This window comes from Ictalurus furcatus, chromosome 20 (assembly GCF_023375685.1).
Source record: "Ictalurus furcatus strain D&B chromosome 20, Billie_1.0, whole genome shotgun sequence".
Lineage (NCBI taxonomy): Eukaryota > Metazoa > Chordata > Actinopteri > Siluriformes > Ictaluridae > Ictalurus > Ictalurus furcatus.
Window position 1 is genome coordinate 20,894,592 of NC_071274.1, and position 19,178 is coordinate 20,913,769.

At 43.7% G+C, this 19,178-nt stretch overlaps 1 protein-coding gene across 1 annotated transcript; it reads right to left on the minus strand.

The window, feature by feature from the left end:
- mkxb (mohawk homeobox b) lies at positions 1-14,401 on the minus strand. The gene is made up of 7 exons (XM_053651900.1): positions 13,691-14,401; positions 12,910-13,150; positions 11,050-11,197; positions 10,571-10,724; positions 9,849-10,133; positions 642-675; positions 1-552 (listed from the first exon to the last, which is right to left on the minus strand). The coding sequence occupies exons 2-7, from the start codon at positions 13,071-13,073 to the stop codon at positions 336-338; spliced, it is 1,002 nt and encodes a 333-aa protein (XP_053507875.1). The 5' UTR covers positions 13,074-13,150; positions 13,691-14,401; the 3' UTR covers positions 1-335.
- Positions 14,402-19,178: the final 4,777 nt, after the last annotated feature.

The following is a 19,178-nucleotide window of genomic DNA, read 5'->3' on the forward strand; positions in this document are numbered from 1 at the left end:
CTGCCTCGGTAAACATTACACTTAACTTAGAAACGTGGTAAACGTGTATATGAATATATTACATATTTGTTTGTTTGGACAAACAAACAAATGGACATCGCTATATGCTTTTAAAATCAGAGATTTGCTGGCTTTAACAGTCCAAACCGAACTTCCATCCATGAGACATCGCTTCCTGTTGGTGTTGGTGTACAGTCTGGACGTCATTAGTCATAATCAGGCACGTCGGTGAGATATCCCAATCACGTCCGTATATAAAATACCGTCGTTTCCAAAACTAACAAAATGACCGGACGTCCACGTTCGAGTCTCGCAGAAGACCGTCGGCCTCCGCCTCAGACCTCGGAGTCGGCCGAGTACTGTCGAGGAGGCGCGATCGGCACTTTGACGGTTTTTATCTCCGCTATGTGCGAGGATTTCTGGATGATGCAGCTGGTGGTGCCTGCAGGCGTGGCGTCCTCGCTCTGAGCCAGGTTCGTCAACGCCATGGCGGCGTGCAGCTCGTTCCAGTACGTAGCGCCTTTTCCTTGCAGGCCTCCTTTAGGATTGCACCTGAGATGAGATCATTAGTCGTCATGAGCGATGTATGGAACACTTTGATTGATTAGAAGGGAATTCGAGTATAAAACAGACAGACTTGCCTATCATGGAACTGGGATCCGCAGTCCAGGGATTCTAGGAAGGAATTAAAAATACAGACATTTAGTTTGTATTAAAGACAACGCCTCCAGTTTTCTTATTTCTTATTATATATATAATATTTCTACAGTCCCGTCCCGAAAGTATTGGTACAGCAAGGCCAATTCTGTTGTTGTTTATCGTCTAATCTATACACTGAAGACATTTGGGTTTGAGATCAAAAGATGAATATGAGATATGAATTCCAGCTTTCATTTCCTGGTATTTACATCTTGATGTTTGAAGCAAAAGTATTGGAACAGATAGTCTTAAAGTAAATAACACTTAATATCTGGTTGCATTTCCCTTGCTTGCAATAACTCTGCATCAAGCCTGCGACTCGCTGACATCACTAAATTGTCGGTTTCTTCTCTTGTGGTACTTTCCCAGGCTTTTACCGCGGTCTCTTACAGTTGTAGGTTGTTTCAGGGGGTTTCTCCTTTCAGTCTCCTCTTCAGGAAGTGAAATGCTGTTCAATTGGGTTTAGGTCTGGTAAAACCTTCCACTTTCCCCCCCCGATGAAGTCCTGTGTTGAATCGGCGGTGCTTTTTGGGTCATCGTCTTGTTGCACGATGAAGTTCCGCCCGATTAGATTAGATTAGATTAGATTGGATGCATTCCTCTATATCCCCTTACTTCTGATTTCATTCTGCTGCCACCATCACGAGTTCCATCATCAGTAAAGATTACTGAGCCTGTTCCAGAAGCCCGAGCCATGACGCTACCTCCACCATGCTTCACAGATGAGCTTGCATGTTTAAGATCATGAGCAGATCCTTTCTTTCTCCACACTTTGGCCTTTCCAGCACTTTGGCAGAGGTTCATCTCGGTTCCAGAACTTTAGTGTTTCTCGTTTCTGTATTTCTTTGCAAATTCCGATCTGGTTTTCTGATCCGTACGCGTTCTAATATTCTCCATCGCTCCAAAGGTGTCAGGTTCTAAGTAAGACATCTCGACGTGAAGATCAGGAAACGAAAGCTGAAATTCCGATCTCGTACTCGTCTTCTGATCTCTTCAGTGTACGGCGAAAACTAAAGGATCGGCCTTGCCGTCCCAGTACTTTCCGACGGGACTGTATATGCTACTACAACCTCATGAACTGCTTCTGAAGTAATCCCATCTCCGACGCCAATTCCAAGGTATACACGTGTAATTAAGCAAGGAAGTGTGTATAACTGATGCTGATTTTAAATCCTTATCGTAAGGTTTTAAATCAAAAACATTCATTATTATGAAGGATAGAGCAACTACTTTATTAAGTAGGAATGTCATTATGTTATAAAATCTCCACAGTCTACGGTAACATTTAAACTTTACGTATAAACACGTGTTGTGATGTTGGGGCGCTCTGGAATTACTGTTACCCCCACAACGTTGTTTATCTTTCCATGACCGTATATCCTGAAGTGTATTACTACATGTATATGCTTTATACACTAACCATCTTCCATTTATTAATGCACGGCGTGTACTTTTTATCCATTTATCGTCGCATTTAACGTCGTTATGACACGTTTCCTCACGTTTATTTTTTTCCTCTTCTTTCAATTGAAATGATAAAACGCAGGTTGTCATGCTAGCAAGAACTCGCAAAATTCCCAACGTCGTCCGTCGGGGGAAAAAAACGAACGCGATACGGATAAAAAAAAGCCGACGCGGATACAAAGCGCATAAACGTGTCCTCACAGAAAGCTTCACCTCGTGTATGAGCCGTTACTATAGAAACGGTGACGTATTAAAACAAGCGCGTTGACGTGGACCTGTGTTGCGAGACATGGCGAGCGAGCGCGACTGTCGACCGATCAGAATTGAGAATCCAACAGCGAGGGAAAAAGTGCGACATAAATTTGAATCGAATCAATTTGTGTGTGTGTGTGTGTGTGTGTGTGTGTGTTGGAATCCAGACGTTCGTTAAGCGCTGGAAAACTTGCGCTTTACTTTGTTTTTGAAAACAAAGTAGGAAAAATGTTTTTGGACGCTGAATCCCGTCACGTTGTGCTGCAGTCTCAATATTTTTGTCTTGGCAGTAAATACAAGATGAAAAAAAAAATAAATAAATAATAATAATACACCCCCTCCCCCTCCCCACCAGATTAAACAGCTTACAAGAGAAACCGCAGAAAGCCAATCTAATGCAAACACAGATTGAAGGCATTGTCTGTCCTGCGCACTGCCCGTGCCGTCGTGTCTGTGCGAGCTCGTGCTGGCGTCGTTACCTTGCTCGCGTGTAAATCTAAATGTCTAAAGGCATGTGCGTGTTGGCGAGAAAGCGTGCATCTGCGGAGAGTTACAGGCGAATGGCCGTGGGCTGTTTGACCGCGCTCGGGCATTCAGGCCAAAACAAATGCAATTATGTGTGGAGATGGAAAAAGCATATCTGCGCTGTGTCAGGAACACAGACGTGCACTCTTCCACAGCTCATTTGCATCATTCAGGCTATTTAACTTCTTCTTTTTTTTCTTTTTCCCTGTGTGTGTGTGTGTGTGTGTGTGTGGGTTTCTCTGATTCTCCTAACACTGTTCTCACAGACCACTCTCTTTTGTACAGGCTTTGTACTGGAAAAAAAAAAAAACGACAATTAACAAAACAAATCTTCTAATATTGCCGATCGATATTTTTTCGACGATGAGCGCGCACTCACGTCCAGATCTCCGTGTTCCCCGTGTTGGATTTTAATTCTATGGAAGAAGCTCTAGAACCTCACACCTGTTTTGGTGCTTTTTTGTTGAAAGTCTTATTTCTTTCTTTTTTTTTTTGATGTGCGCTTTAATAAATCTCACTTTGCGCTCGGATCCACAGTGCCTCGTTTGTTACGGAAGACTTTGCCTGCGAATGGATCCAGCAGAGCTCGACTTGGACCGGGACGTCGTCCTCGGCAGAAGCACACGGAGGGAATCTATTCCAGAAATTTCACACAGAATCTGCAGGAGTTACAGGTAGCAGGGTTTATTTTATTTTATTTTTTTCCACTGAGCTGAGATAGATTTCAAGATTTCTTCGTGCGTTTTTTTTTTTTTCTTCCTACGGGATTACTGGAGACCGGTTTCCACGCCAACGCCGATGGTTCCTGAAGCCGTGATCTTGCTCGGGACATCCAGAAAGCTCTGTCTTGAGAAGCCGCTGATGGACAGACGGCCCCGTGACGAAACGTTCCTAAGCTGAAATACTTTCCTGGCGTTCTAGAAAAGAGCCAGCGTTTTTAAATCCGGTTATTCCCGAAAGCGTAAGGGTTTTTCATTGAGAGATTGGAATTCTGAGGTAAAAGTCACTCGTTGTGGTCTCGTCACTCAACTGATCTCTGTTCACGCTAACGTCGCTGGAGAAGTAATCGCTGATTTGATTCAATTCTTTTTTGGCTAAATTTCTTCCAAATCCATCCATCCATCCATCTGCCTATCCATCCATCCATCCATCCATCTGCCTATCCATCCATAATTCCATCCATCCATCCATAATTCCATCTATCCATCCATCTGCCCATCCATCCATAATTCCATCCATCTGCCCATCCATCCATAATTCCATCCATAATTCCATCCATCCATCTGCCTATCCATCCATAATTCCATCCATCCATCCATCTGCCTATCCATCCATAATTCCATCCATCTGCCCATCCATCCATAATTCCATCCATCCATCCATAATTCCATACATCCATCCATCTGCCCATCCATCCATCCATCCATAATTCCATCCATCTGCCCATCCATCCATAATTCCATCCATTTTCCGTTCCGCTTATCCTACACGGAGTCTATCCCAGAGAACTCAGGGCACTAGGCAGGGGACACCCAGTCTACAACACACGTCTTTGGACTGGGGGAGGAAACCCGAGTACCCAGAGGAAACCTCTGAAGCACGGTGCGAACGTTTGTTGTTTGTTTGTTGTTTGTTTTTCCCCAGACCGCTACCGTACACGTCCCGTACATGCTGCGCATTTATTTTTTTTCCGAGTTTTTTTTCACGGTTCTTCCTGGTCCGATCACCCCGACGCTCTAATTCTCAAACACGCCGACGTCAGGATCAGACGTCTTTCCACGTAGGAAGAACCTAAAACTCTGCAGGACACTAGACCTCGACGACGTCGACGCCTAGAGCTGAGAATCTCTCCTGCACTGAACCGGAGCTGTATATTACACGTGCGCAGTTGTGTTTCTTTTACACCCGGACGCATTTCTAACGTTTTTGAGTGTTCGTGCGGCCTTTCGTAAAGTCTCCGCTTACGTTTATCTTGTAATAGTGTTACTACTTCGTTATTCTGCTGAAAGCAGCCAGATCGGGGAGGGGGAAGAAAAATCTCTCGCAAGGGAGACGCGAGAGGGAAAATTGGACTGCGACCTCTCGCGCGCACACAAAAAAAAACAAGATTTTTTTTTTTTTCTTTCTTTCTCTCAATCGCCTTCGCCTGTAACATCTCCAGCTCGGATTTCTTAAAACAGCACCTGCGCCAAAAGCTACTTTAAAGCATTAATAAATCATTTGACCCTAATTCCTGTGCGCTACTGAACGCCTCTCTTCAGGCTCTCGGGCTTGATTGATTGAAGCTCTGAGGGCGAGGAAAGTCTTCTTTTCGAATTTAACCGTAATCAATAGCATACTCTCGTAATAATGTTTAATAGGCGGTGTTGTAATCGGTGACGGATCCCAGATGCCAAGGTCAGGTTGTGTTGAGGGGGCGAAAAAAACAAACCCCCAACAACTTAATGAACGTCATGTGACCGAGCCGACCCGATGGAATTCCAACCGAAACCCAAAGATGACTTACAAATCACACACACGGCGAATAAGCGAAAGCTCGACCGTGCCACGTTTTCACACTCCGCTGCTTTAAGTCAACATCTGAGTCGATGTTTATTGCCTCCTACCGTCGCCTCTATGGGACGTCGAACCCTCGTACGTTCGCCCTCGACCCGTTTCGTCTTATTCCCTGTACAGATCGGAGCCAGATACCGCTTCACCGCTTCGAACCTGCAGCGACGGTGTAAAAATATTGACCGTAGCGCTTTACGAATCCGCTCTGAAGTGACTTTCCGTTTCCAAAGATTCGGCTCCTCGGCTCGCAGCTGCCTTTTCGCCCGATCGTGTGCGGTTTACTCGGGGCTTAATGAACTTCCTGCCAAGGATAATATTCAAACAAGGTGTAAATCAGGGATGTGCACCTCCCAAAATTAACACCCCAAAGACCATTCCACATGAGCGATCAGCCATGAAAGTAGGTTGTTTGGGTAAAGGGCGCAAAAACTATTAACGCAGATGATCCAGTCAATCATTCCTCAGTATATAAATACGAGAAGCATGTGCATACACGAACACTGCAATGAAAATGAGACTTTCAGCCCATCTTTACTTCTGAGAGACTCCGCCTCTTTTTATACCCAATCATCTCACTGACCTGCTTCCAATTCCAGCTGTTTCTTTTTTACTAACACTTACTTCTCCAGCCTTTTCTTGCCCCCGTCCCGACCTTTTTGGGACAGTCTTGCGGCCTTCCAATTCAAAATTACCCTCTTTTAACCCCCCCCAAACCGGTAAATTTCCTCACTTTAAACATCCGATATGTTTTCTACGTTCTGTTGTGAATAACGTACGGGTTATTGTTGCGTTCTGTTTTTATTTACATTTTACACGGCGTCCCGACTTTTCTGGAATCGGGGTCGTACGTACTTTTAGCGCATGATAGAAGTAGGCGGACTGAGTCTTGGGAGCGGCTCAAACGATCGAGTCGAATACTTTATTTATTGATCGATTTCTTTTTAAACCTCCAGACCAATCAGGTCGCAAGTTGAGGACGAAACGAGAAAAATAAACCTGCAGGACGACGTAGGGATGAAAAATACGTCGTTCATTAGCGGGTTAAGAGCTACAATGTGCTGCCCGGTTGCTTAGAAACCTAAGTCGCTACGCTGTAATATAATAGTTAGCGAGTTAAGTGCATTGAGGAGTTATTTTATTTATTGATGACATGAAGACCGTTGCGTATAGCAGGAGATTAGTTATGATGGGCGTGCGCTCGTTCTTTTGCTCGTACGACTGTGAACGATATCGAGTTTACATGTAGCTAGCGCCGAACTAAACAAAAGATTTTATTTGCCGAATGTCAACAAAAAACTATTTTTTTGGATCAGATCTGATTTGTTGAATTCACTCGTCTAATCTAACAGCCCAAGTAGAGAATCTACGTGTCCTGGGTGTCTGGGCTACTGATCTGTGATCAAATCAGTCCGTACGGAGGTGTTTTTTTTTTTTTTTTTTTTAACGATTGTCGTAGCCAAAAATACTCGATTTCACCGCGTTTTTTTTTTTTAAGTGACCTTTTAAGTGTACTCGTGTTCGACGCACGTGACGCGAAAACGTCTTTGACCGAATGTCACGTGACGCGTCCCGGATCTGCGGAAAAATCGTGAGCGAATATCGCGGCGGTTGCTTGACTGTGCGTTCATTTCCGCGACTGCGAAATCGTGGAGAGACTGTAAAATCGAATCTAGGCTAGTTAGATCCTAGCTTGGACTGGTTATTAATGAGTCTTTATTAAATCACGGATACAGTAGAGCACAGGGAAATTCTTTTCTTCGCATACCCCAGCATGTTAGGAAGTTGGGGTCAGACGTGATACAGCGCCCCCTGGAGCAGAGAAGGTTAAGGGCCTTGCTCAAGGGCCCAACAGTGGTAGCTTGGCAGTGCTGGGGCTTGAACCCCCGACCTTCCGACCAGTAACCCAGAGCCTTAACCGCTAAGCCACCACTTTTTTTTTTTTAAATAAATAATAATAATAATTGAACGCGTGAATATTATCCACAGTGTTGAAAGCGGGAGGCATTTAGTCACGTGAGCGTTATTCTTTTCTCTGCTGTCGGTTGTGTCTTGAAACAAAACCAAAAAAAATCTCATGTTTATTTCGTCTGCTTCCACACCCCAGACTTTGCTAACATTATTCAGACGCCTCTCCCGTCAGGTTTGTCAAACCGTCACTGACTCCGAGCATGAGCGTGCGTATAGCGTAAAGACCGCGCCCACACGTGAAGACGTATACACGCCGAAGCAGTCCGTGTCCCCTCGGTGCGACTCGTCGCATCCGCAGTGGCGAATCCTCGTGGAGGAAACGGCGAGACGTGAAGTTTTTCATGCCTCCGATGTTTCTCTGTAATTCCACTCGGGTTTGACGAGAACGTTTTCCATACACGTCGCCGCGTGATGAAATGGCAGCGGGTTTAGCAGCAACGTCCGAACGTGCGCCAGCTCTACAGAACCGCCAGAGAGACACGCTAAACCGTTTAGCAGGGTGGGTTTTTTTCCCCCCCTTCTTTTTCCCCTCCTTCTCTTCGGCTTGTTCTATACGTTTAACGTGATCTTTCTGGTGGATAATAGGATTTTTCTGTTCTGTTTTCGGCTTTTTTTTTTCCCTCTTCTTTTTTCCAGGGCTGCACCGGGCGGCCTGTCAGTTTGACTGAAAACAGTCTTGGCGGACGCCGCGGTATGTGGAAAAGTACTGAAATCGGGTGCTGTAAAACTGATAGATTTGGATAGCTGAGGAAAGAAAGAAGGCAGAGCACAGAGAAAAATGTCAGAGTAGGAAAGCGTCAAGTGGTCTTCGGTTGTTTTGTTTTTTTTTTTTCTTTCCGAAACGCGTCGCATCCCGAGCTTTCCCGAGAGAGCTTTCAGATCCATATTGTACTCCACGTTTACTTTTACTCTCTTACGCGGATGTCGATTCAGTCACGCTCAGCCTTCGTGTTCTTCTTTCTTTTTTGGCCTGGAAGGCAAATTTCTCTCCTCACTCACACACACACACAAGCATTTACATCGAAACGACCATTTATGCTCTGTCACTGTAAATTCCACAACCACAGACGTCTCGGTTATTTTCAGAACGCTGACCAAAGCTGACCTTGGGGAAGAATTCTCATCGTGCCTGTGCCACGTACCTCGCTAACCCGATCTCCGGATTTCAGCGTGTAAGACGTGATAAGATCTGAGCGATAAACCGCCGCCGCTCTTACGCCCCCGTTAGAAAAATGCGAAGCGTCGACGCTTTTTGCGGTCGGATACCTTGTTTGGCTCGGACGCAAGCCACACAAATAACTTTCTTAAATTACAAGTTCCAAAACGGAGAACATTCCTTAATTGTCCAGAACTGTTCCATCATGGCAGAGAGACAAAACCAACAGAGCAATAGAACATTCATGATAAAAAAAAATATATATATATATAAATAAATAATACAATAAAAATAAAACCCCAGGGCTGTGGTGGAAATTATGCAAACGATGAATTAAAAGCCCACGACTCTGGCCTGACAGGCACGTTCTCCGTCCCGAGACGTTAGCAGGTGTTCCTATGAGCTACGACACCACTGAGTAATAGAAGTTTCCATCCTAAAAAAAAAAAAAACGGCGCGAACGCGTTCCGAATTAGCACGTCATCTCGGAGAGATCGTCGTCGTCGTGGGATTTCGGCTCCCCGTTATTTTCATAACGCGTACGGGTTTTCGACTGCAGCTGTTAACGCGAGGAAAATATTCCCAGCGACAGTCGATAATTCAACACGACGGGGTGTGATTCCTGAACGGTTTTATTCCACTTACTATACCACAGCCATTTGGCCTTCTCTCTAATGAAGACTTTCCCATGGTGGAAAACGTAACGTTTACTCTTTCAAGGTGCTGACACTGGAGACTCCTTCCATAATAAATAAACATCTCCTTGTGGAAAACGTTTACACGTTCAGCACATCTTACGGTGGGTGTTCATTCTTCTTCTTCTTCTTCTTCTTCTGGTGTTCAGTTTATTTCCGTATGTTTCATGGAAAAGGTTTTAAGCGAGACGGATATGCGAGTACTTTCGGTGGTGTGCGTGAAGATCGTGTAAAGGAAAGCGAATTTCTCAGTTAATACGCTGTATACGCGAGTTTAACATGCGTGCAAGAACCTCCTTAAAACAAGTACTACATTTACAGCATTTGGTAGACGCCCTTAACCAGGGCGACTTACGTATATCTCATATATCTTGCTCAAGGGACCAACTGTGGTAGCTCGGTGGTGCTGGGATTTGAACTTATGACCTTCTGGTCAGAAGCCCACCGTCTTAACCGCTGAGCTATTAGCTAGTAGCTATGCTACTATTGAAGGTCATAGTTTATAGGACTTCTGCTCACACTTCGCCAGCTCTGACCTGTGCGGTAGGAGTAGTTGGCCTCCGTTTCGGACGACGAGGGCGACAGGAGCTCGTCGTCGTACTCGTTGGAGCTGAAGGAGCCCGAGTGGTTCCTCTTGCGCGAGTCCGTGTTGGAGGCCATGACGTGCCGCAGGGAGTCGTTGAGGTAGCGGTTCAGCAGACTGCTCTTGTACTTCGGCGGAGAGACGTGATCGAGGCCTCGGCTCGCCTGGATCACGCTCTTGTGTGTGGGCTGGCCGGACTCGGATTCGCTCGGCTGCATCTGGAGAGGGATCTCGCCGTCTGGAACAACAGGAGATGAAGCGCTTCCGTTAGGTGTCCGTGATCAGGTTACAGAGTCGACTAACATAATTTACGATATAATATGAGGACAGAATATGATCGCTGCTAACGGAAATGTTTTTGTCAGGGGGAGTAAAAACACGATCTCTTACATCATCATAGACTTCATCTCCCTTAAATGCATTTAACTAGCTAGCTAGCTAGCTCAGCGTACATTATTGCATCGTCTTAGCTACGGCGTTTTAGGCTAGTCAGACTCCAGGCAACCAGACTATGGGATTGGGGGACACACTGGAGGTCTCACTTACCTGTAATGAATTGTCCACCGTGACGATATCGTCAAGTCTTTTGATCACGGCTAAGCCGAGTAAATAAACCGACGTAAAGGGTGCTTACGGGATCGTAAAACTATTTGTATTTTCTTTTCTCTTTCTTACCTTCGGAAGCGGAGTCGTCACTGCTGATGCTGAGCCTCTCTGCGTTGCCCTGAACGTATTTGTTGTACAGTTTGATGCGTAGAGCCCAGCTCAGGTCGGGTTGTCGCACCGTGTTCTTCAGCCTGCGGCGTGCGTTAGCGAACCAGTTCGATACCTGCAACAGAACGGTGTTTTACTTGGGGCAGTGGTGGCTTGGCGGTTAAGGCTCGGAAGGTCAGGGGTTCAACCCCCAGCACTTCCAAGCTGCCATTGTTGGGCCCTTGAACAAGACCCTTTTAACCCTCTCTGCTCCAGGGGGCGCTGTATCATGGTTACACGCTCTGACTCCAAACTTCCTAACATCCTGGGGTAAAGACTCATTATACAACGATTAGAATAAATGTTCCTCTTCTATTCGAATAGACTTTGGAAAGATCTCGTTCATGTTTTGGACAGTTAAAACGGACTGCGCTCATATATAAGCGCGCCTCTGAGCTCACCTGAACCAGGGTCATGTGGGAGCCGAGGGCGAGAAGGATCTTCTCGGTTTTGGTGGGGTACGGGTTGTCCCTGTGTTTATACAACCACTGCTTGAGCGGCCTGGCCATGTCCTGAAGAGCCTGCCGCTTGTGCCGCACCTTCCCTCCACTCATCACAGAGGGAAAAAAAAACACAGAGAGAACGAGAGAGAGAGAGAGAGAGAGAGAGAGAGAGAAGGAGACCTTAATTTCCACTAGCTATGTATTCAGTTGTGCGTCTTGAGTCAAGAAGTCCTGGTTAGTTTTCCAAGCTTTCAGAGGATAATTATTTAATCACGAGATGATTTCACCGAGTCCTGAAATGCAAACACTGCACTGAAAAGGGGAAATTACTGAAATAGCACCGCATGGGAAAGGCCGACAAAAGGTTGGGGTTTTTTTTCCCCCCACAAATTTTGTTTGCAATTTAGTTTAATGAGGCCACACGATGCTAAATACAGGTCACAATTTGCTATTTTGAGTTCTTAGTTAAAATTGTACCCATATTTTGGATCATTTGTGCTGATTTAATAGACACGCTGGCCTTCTGCCGTAGTTACATCTCTTAAAATCCCAGCTTATTAGTATTATTATTTTTATTTATTTTTTTAAAGTTTTTATCGTTAAACCTTTATTTCCGTGAAAACAACAGAAAACGTGTGTTAGTTACAAGAGTCACGGGCGGAGTTTGAATTTCACAAACTCTCTACGATGGATAGAGATTGTTTACGTAAAGTAAAGTGTACTTTGGCATGTGGACGTGTTTAAGGTCGTTGTTTTGGGGGGTTTTTTGTTTTGTTTTTGTTCATTACTATTCCAATTTTCTGAGCTCATAACCACATTAGAGAAGAAACTTTTCCGGGATTGTTCAAGGCTCTGAATTGAAATTAAAAATACGTCCTCCCCTCCACGACGTAGCCGAATCGAAGGGCTTCTCTAGACCGACTTAAAGAACAGTTCAAGTGTTCAAATGTCCAGAATATATTTACGGAACGATTTCGAAAAGGTCTGTACAGAAACATCCCCGGTGTAAACGTCTCGAGACATCCAAACGTACGTAGGAATGGAAATCGAAGAGCGTTCGATCGGGACGGTCCGAAAACTAGTCAAGATGATGGAGGAATCTCCAAATACAGACTCGGATTCCCACTACGGAAGAGAAAGGAGGGGGATTATAAAATCCTCTGTATGCGCAACGCTACGAAAGACAAATCTGAGTGTAAATACTCAATGTATAGGATACGGTTAGATCCTGAATTATACAGAACAAATCTAAACTTAACATTCGAGGAAATCCCGAACTAATGAATGGCTTCGTTCGAATCCCTTCATTTTAAGTTTGTTTAAGCAGCAGATGTCAGTGTGGAGTAAAAGCTGGTCATTCCTGCCACACACACACACACACACACACACACACACGCACACATTTCTCTTGACACTGATGACAATCTGTCCTCACAAAACAGCAAACCGACTAATGAAAGCATCTAGTGAACTGTCAGTCAGTGCTTAGGGCGTGTTTACATGTTCATCAGCTTCATTTACAATTAAAACGTAGAGCCATTTGGACAGAAAAACAATCCAAGCGCACTGATTGAGCTCGAGTCTGATCGAGATCTAGTAGAAGATTCATACATGTTGTATTTGGAGCTCCACAGAGCTCATTTTATATGTATAGCTGTTCCTGTTTTGGTTCCCGTCTGTCCGATCCACGTGAGAACAGGATCGGACTCTACACTTTACAGCACTTGTTTTTTTTTTTTTTACATTTTTTATTGCACTAATAGTCTCCACTGTCCGTCCTCTTCAGACTCTTCAGACTGAAAAACGTACGGCTCGTACCTCTGTCTCCGGTGCTGCAGCGCTCCGTCCATCCTCTTGGTCAGAGAATCCGCATGCTGTCCGTTGAGCACTTCTAGATAACTCAGGCTCTTCCTCTCGACGGCTTTTCCGCTCTCCTCAAAACTCAGACGCTCGTCCAGTTTACTGAACACCAGCGCACTCATCGTCACAGGTGTCCGCTCGCATCAAGTTCGGAAGTTAGTGAGGGTGTGGGTCCACGGATAAGTCCCAGCTTCTCTTCCTGGTGGACAGACTGAGAGTTAAGGGAAATACAGTGGGAGTAACACAAAAAGAAGCAAACACATATAAACAAAAACACACACACATACATACATACACACACACACACACACACACACACACACACACATACATATATATATATAAATATATCATTCATTTTTTGTTACTCCTACTCTATCTATCTATATACATATATGCACACATACACACAAATATATATATATATATATATATATATATATATATATATATAAATATATTCATGTAGTAAATGTTCTTTTTTCATTCTATCATTCTATATATATATATATATATAGAATGATAGAATGAAAAAAGAACATTTACTACATGAATATATATATATATATATATATATATATATATATATATATATATATATATATATATATAAAGAACATTTGGAAAAGAGAAGAGATGTATATAATAAACAATCATAAAATGCATGTGTAAAATGCAATACCTAAAGCGGTAATATGTAAAATAAATAAACAAATAAAAAGTTTATAGCATCACTCACTCCCGCTCGTGTTCCATCAGCTCGGAAATCCTAATGGCGATTCCGGTGGCGCGCGCTACTCACTTGTACGTCTCTCTCTCTCTCTCTCTCTCTCACACACACACACACACACGCACACGCACACACACACTGTCTCTCTCTCTCTCTCTCTCTCTCTCACTGTCTCTCTCTCTCTCTCTCTCTCTCTCTCTCTCTCACTCTCTCTCTGTCTCTCTCACACACACACACTCTCTCTCTCACTCTCTCTCACACTCTCTCTCTCACACTCACACTGTCTCTCTCTCTCTCACACACACACTCTCTCTCTCTCTCTCTCTCTCTCTCTCTCTCTCACTCTCTCGCTCACGCGTCCCGGTGGCTACTGACTGAGCGACTACTGGAGGCTCGCGCTGCACCGACACGCTGCACGGGTACACCGGCACCGCCCCGGAACCTGAATAAGAATTTGAATCAGCGCGAGCGCTCCTTTCTCCCCACCGAAGGTGCGGCCCACAGCAACACCAAGCACGCGTGCCAAACCGCATTCATTTATTTATTTATTTATTTATTTATTTATTTAGGGTCATGGTCTTTTCGTCTTTGCATCCGTACGTCAAACATAGAACTATAATCAGCACCAGGAATCAGAAAAAAAAAAACTATTTCAAACAATTCACCGCTAATAAATGACGTCAGTTCCGCTGGTTTATTAACGAGAGAGGGTGAGAGGAGAACCCAGACTGGTTCGAGTTAACCTGTAACTCAAATGACCACTCATTCCAGCCAGGTTGAGCGGGAAAGCATCTCAGAACACACCGGTGAGAGAGAGGGAGTTCTGTGACCTGGTCAGATGAGAGAGGTCTGATGAGAATGTCCAGACTGGTTTGAGTCTCAGGAAGGCGACGGTTACGCAAGTAATCAGTCTTTACATCCACGGTGAGCAGAAAAGCATCTCACCTTATACTGAAGATCACATCGTGTCGGGTAAGAACAGGAATCTGAGGCTACGCTGCGGACAGGCTCAACAAAACCGGATAGTTGATGATGATGATGATGATGATGATGATAATTATTATTATAACAAGGTTTAAGGCCCGCTGATCACTGAGCTCATCCCCATGTGACACAGTAAACCCAGACAGCACATTCCACTGCAGCGGTACAGTCCAGTAACACAGCTGCACACATCATAAATCCCTTTTCCTCCGAGATCTCACAGGGCCTTTCCACCAGTTAGCATCCTGCGATCTGTGCTACGAGCTCCGAGGAGAGCACTCAAGCTTGCAGGATGCGAGACACACTCAGCTTTTTCTCTGATTTATGTCTTTCGAGCTGCTGTCGGTGAGGTGAAGGAAGACCGGTGCTAGTATCTCTGCTAGGTTTGCATTTCCACATCGCTTGTCGCCACAGCGGATATTGTACTCAATCTAATCTGCGATTACAGGAAGACGTTTAACGTTATAAATCGTACCTGTTCACCTGAAGGATAACTTTGGACTGTGAGCTGACGGAGACGTAAAAGTGGAATATAGGCCGCTCGTATATTTGCCATACACTGTACTGTATATGCGTAGTAATAATTAAAGAAAAAAAACCTTGTTTCGCATTAATATTCTCAGGCGGTCCGACGTTTAATCCTACCTTTCGTTCTTGTTCATAATTTGATCCGAAGGTCATGTGATGTTTTCTTTAAACACTGTGGTTCCTCAACACGTCCCACCCCGACGTCCTGATTTGGCGGACAAATTCGAAACGCTACCACGAGGGCTTTAATATCGAAATACTACCGTATCTTCCAATGTACTACAAGGAACTATTGCGAAATGTTGCGCTTTAAAATTGTTGTTTTTTTTTGTTTTTTGTTTTTTACTAAGTGCCGATCTTTCTGCGATTTTCACGCATAACGGCGCGGAAAACAAAAAACATGGGCCGAGCGGCAGTCCGGCGAGTAGAAACGCCTCGTCGATGAGAGAGGTCTTGAAGCCAGACCGGTTTGAGCTCTCAGGAAGGCTACGCTAACTCAAATAAGCACTCGGTACAACCGTGCTGAGCAGAACGGCAGCGCAGACATGCTCAACATCTCAAACCGTGAAGTTTAAAACAGCGATCCGCGTCAGTTTCCGTTCCGTAGAGCCGAAAAACAGGAATCTGACACTGCCGTGGTTCACCGGATCGCCGAAACCACGTAGCTAAAGATTAAACAAAGACCAAGTGACTTTTTTTGTTTTATTTTATTTTTTTAAATATTTTTACGACTGATATCTTTGGATGAGGTTTGAGAAACTTTCTGACAAGTAAGCCAAGTTCAAAGGTCAAGCTGGAAAACATCCTCGCATTACAGAGACACTATTATAGGTGCAGTGTGTATGAGAAAATGTCCCACAGCCACATGACTACGTTTTCTCACACACATAAAAACAGCTGTGCGTTTCTTAAGACAGGGTTTTCGATGAAAAACCCCGGACGACGCGGCTTCGCAGTACCAATTTCGAGGTGACGAGAAACCGCAAGCTCCGACTCCGGAACGTTCTGCGACAGACAATAGAACGATGGTGTATAATTATACTACGCCATGCGATCGATATGAAACAGCCTCTTAGCCTGTTAAATGTCGAAGGAACCGTTTCAGCACTCCGTCTAGCACCGTTCTGGTCGTGTTTAATAATTGCTGTAATTGATTTATTTCTTTGGATTTCACTCCTGACCTTTTGCTTCTGCCAGACCGTCGTAACTCGGCTCATGGACCGACATGAAATTCGACCGTTCAGCTAGGCTGGTCTGGAAATAAGCCTTTAAAGAAAGAAGGAAAAAGAAGAAAACATCTCTCGATCAGTGCGTGTTTTGTTTATTTTTATTTTGAATTTTTTTTTCATCCGCTGCGTTTGATTGGCTGGTCGTGGCTCATGAGGCCGCAGCTGTTAATCTGATTGGTTGTTTAGTTTTTTAAACAGCACGTTCACACTTAGAGCTGTGTAACAGAAAGTGCTCGGTTTCGCTCTCTCTCTCGCTCGCTCTCGCTCGCTCTCGCTCTCTCGTAACCAGCTCCACATGTGTTATCTAAATAAGCACCGTGCCAGGATGGCTCACTTTTCTCCTCCTGCTGCTAGACAAACGTGCGGATTACCTTGTCATTGGCTTAGACATAACTTCTGTGTCGAATTGCTACTGACACGTACGATATTCGCCCCATTCATGTCAAGGAAATAAAGTTATACTTAGCCTTATTGCGTGACTCTCCGACCCTCTTCCATCATAGCGAGACGCCATTTTGCCGTAGGGCTCGTCTTCAATGCTGTCTCAACGTACACTGGAATGAACCACTATATTTATGACACGTTTTGGCGCGCCGGGTGGGGTTGTTTTTTTTTCTTTTTTGAATTGTTTCGAGATTTACAACGCGTCAAGTAACGGTTATCAGAGAAAAGCAAAACAAAATAAAAAAAAAGAACACCTAATAATAACCTGCAGATGTAAATGCATGGTGTTATAAGGTTTTTAATAAGGTGTGCCCATCAATTCATGGTTTCCACTACAAATACCATTACCAACCATCAGTTTGTAATGTTAACCAATTAAAACCATTACCACTACAAATGTAGTGGTTACCACTACCACTACCATTACCACTACCACTACCATTACCACTACAAACTGTGGTAATGGTAGTAGTGGTAGTAGTGGTAATGGTAGTAGTGTACAAACCATTACCACTACAAACTGTAGTGGTTTCCACTACAAATACCATCACCAACCATCAGTTATTAATGTCAACCAATTAAAACCATTACCACTGTTAGTCCTTAATGGATCCCACTACAAATACCATTACCAACCATCAGTTTGTAATGTTAACCGATTAAAACCATTACCACTGTTAGTCCTTAATGGTTTCCACTACAAATACCATTACCAACCATCAGTTTGTAATGTTAACCGATTAAAACCATTACCACTGTTAGTCCTTAATGGTTTCCACTACAAATACCATTACCAACCATCAGTTTGTAATGTTAACCGATTAAAACCATTACCATTGTTAGTCCTTAATGGTTTCCACTACAAATACCATTACCAACCATCAGTTTGTAATGTTAACCGATTAAAACCATTACCATTGTTAGTCCTTAATGGTTTCCACTACAAATACCATTACCAACCATCAGTTTGTAATGTTAACCGATTAAAACCATTACCATTGTTAGTCCTTAATGGTTTCCACTACAAATACCATTACCAACCATCAGTTTGTAATGTTAACCAATTAAAACCATTACCATTGTTAGTCCTTAATGCTTTCCACTACAAATACCATTACCAACCATCAGTTTGTAATGTTAACCAATTAAAACCATTACCATTGTTAGTCCTTAATGCTTTCCACTACAAATACCATTACCAACCATCAGTTTGTAATGTTAACCAATTAAAACCATTACCATTGTTAGTCCTTAATGCTTTCCACTACAAATACCATTACCAACCATCAGTTTGTAATGTTAACCAATTAAAACCATTACCACTGTTAGTCCTTAATGCTTTCCACTACAAATACCATTACCAACCATCAGTTTGTAATGTTAACCAACTAAAACCATTACCATTGTTAGTCCTTAATGGTTTCCACTACAAATACCATTACCAACCATCAGTTTGTAATGTTAACCAACTAAAACCATTACCATTGTTAGTCCTTAATGCTTTCCACTACAAATACCATTACCAACCATCAGTTTGTAATGTTAACCAATTAAAACCATTACCACTGTTAGTCCTTAATGGTTTCCACTAGACATACCATGCCATAAATAGAAGGCAACAAATTACCAGTAGAAATCCACATGGATTACATTACAGTTTCCATTAAAACCAACACAATTCCCATTATAACCTTTAAATCCATTACAAATTCTGTAAAGGTTTCTATTGTTTTGTTTGTTTGGGGTTTTTTTTCCCCAGCAGGGTCACGTGACCTTAATCGAATTCTCAAAGCAAATAGACTTATTCGTCCGTTCACACCAAGTAATTAGTTGGAGGCGACGTATTAAGTATGAGGTTCCACAACAATATTGAGTCGCGGGCTCAAGTTGTACAATTCGTGGCTTTCAAAATCATAATAGTCTGTAGCCGAGAGATAACTTAGTTTATAGCCTCGAAGTGTTACCTCGTGGCCTGAAATTTTACCACAGAGTCGCCTCAGGAGCTCCGTAGTTTTTGAAATGCTGTAGAAAGTAACGTTTGTGTCTTATCGCTCGGACCCAAGACGACAATTTCGGAACGATTCGCTTCGTCCAACGATCTTACGATCAGCTGCAGCGTACACGACTTCATCAAAAGCTAAGGTTGACATCTTACGACTTCACTGGTGCGAAATTGAACCTTGTTCATTCAAACTGGTACAAATTTCTCCTGAGATCAGGTTTGCCGTCTCACCTCTAAGATCTAAAAACGTAAATAAGATTCCGTCCAGTTATTTTTCTCGGGGTACAAGGTGGGGGACATGGTACAACCG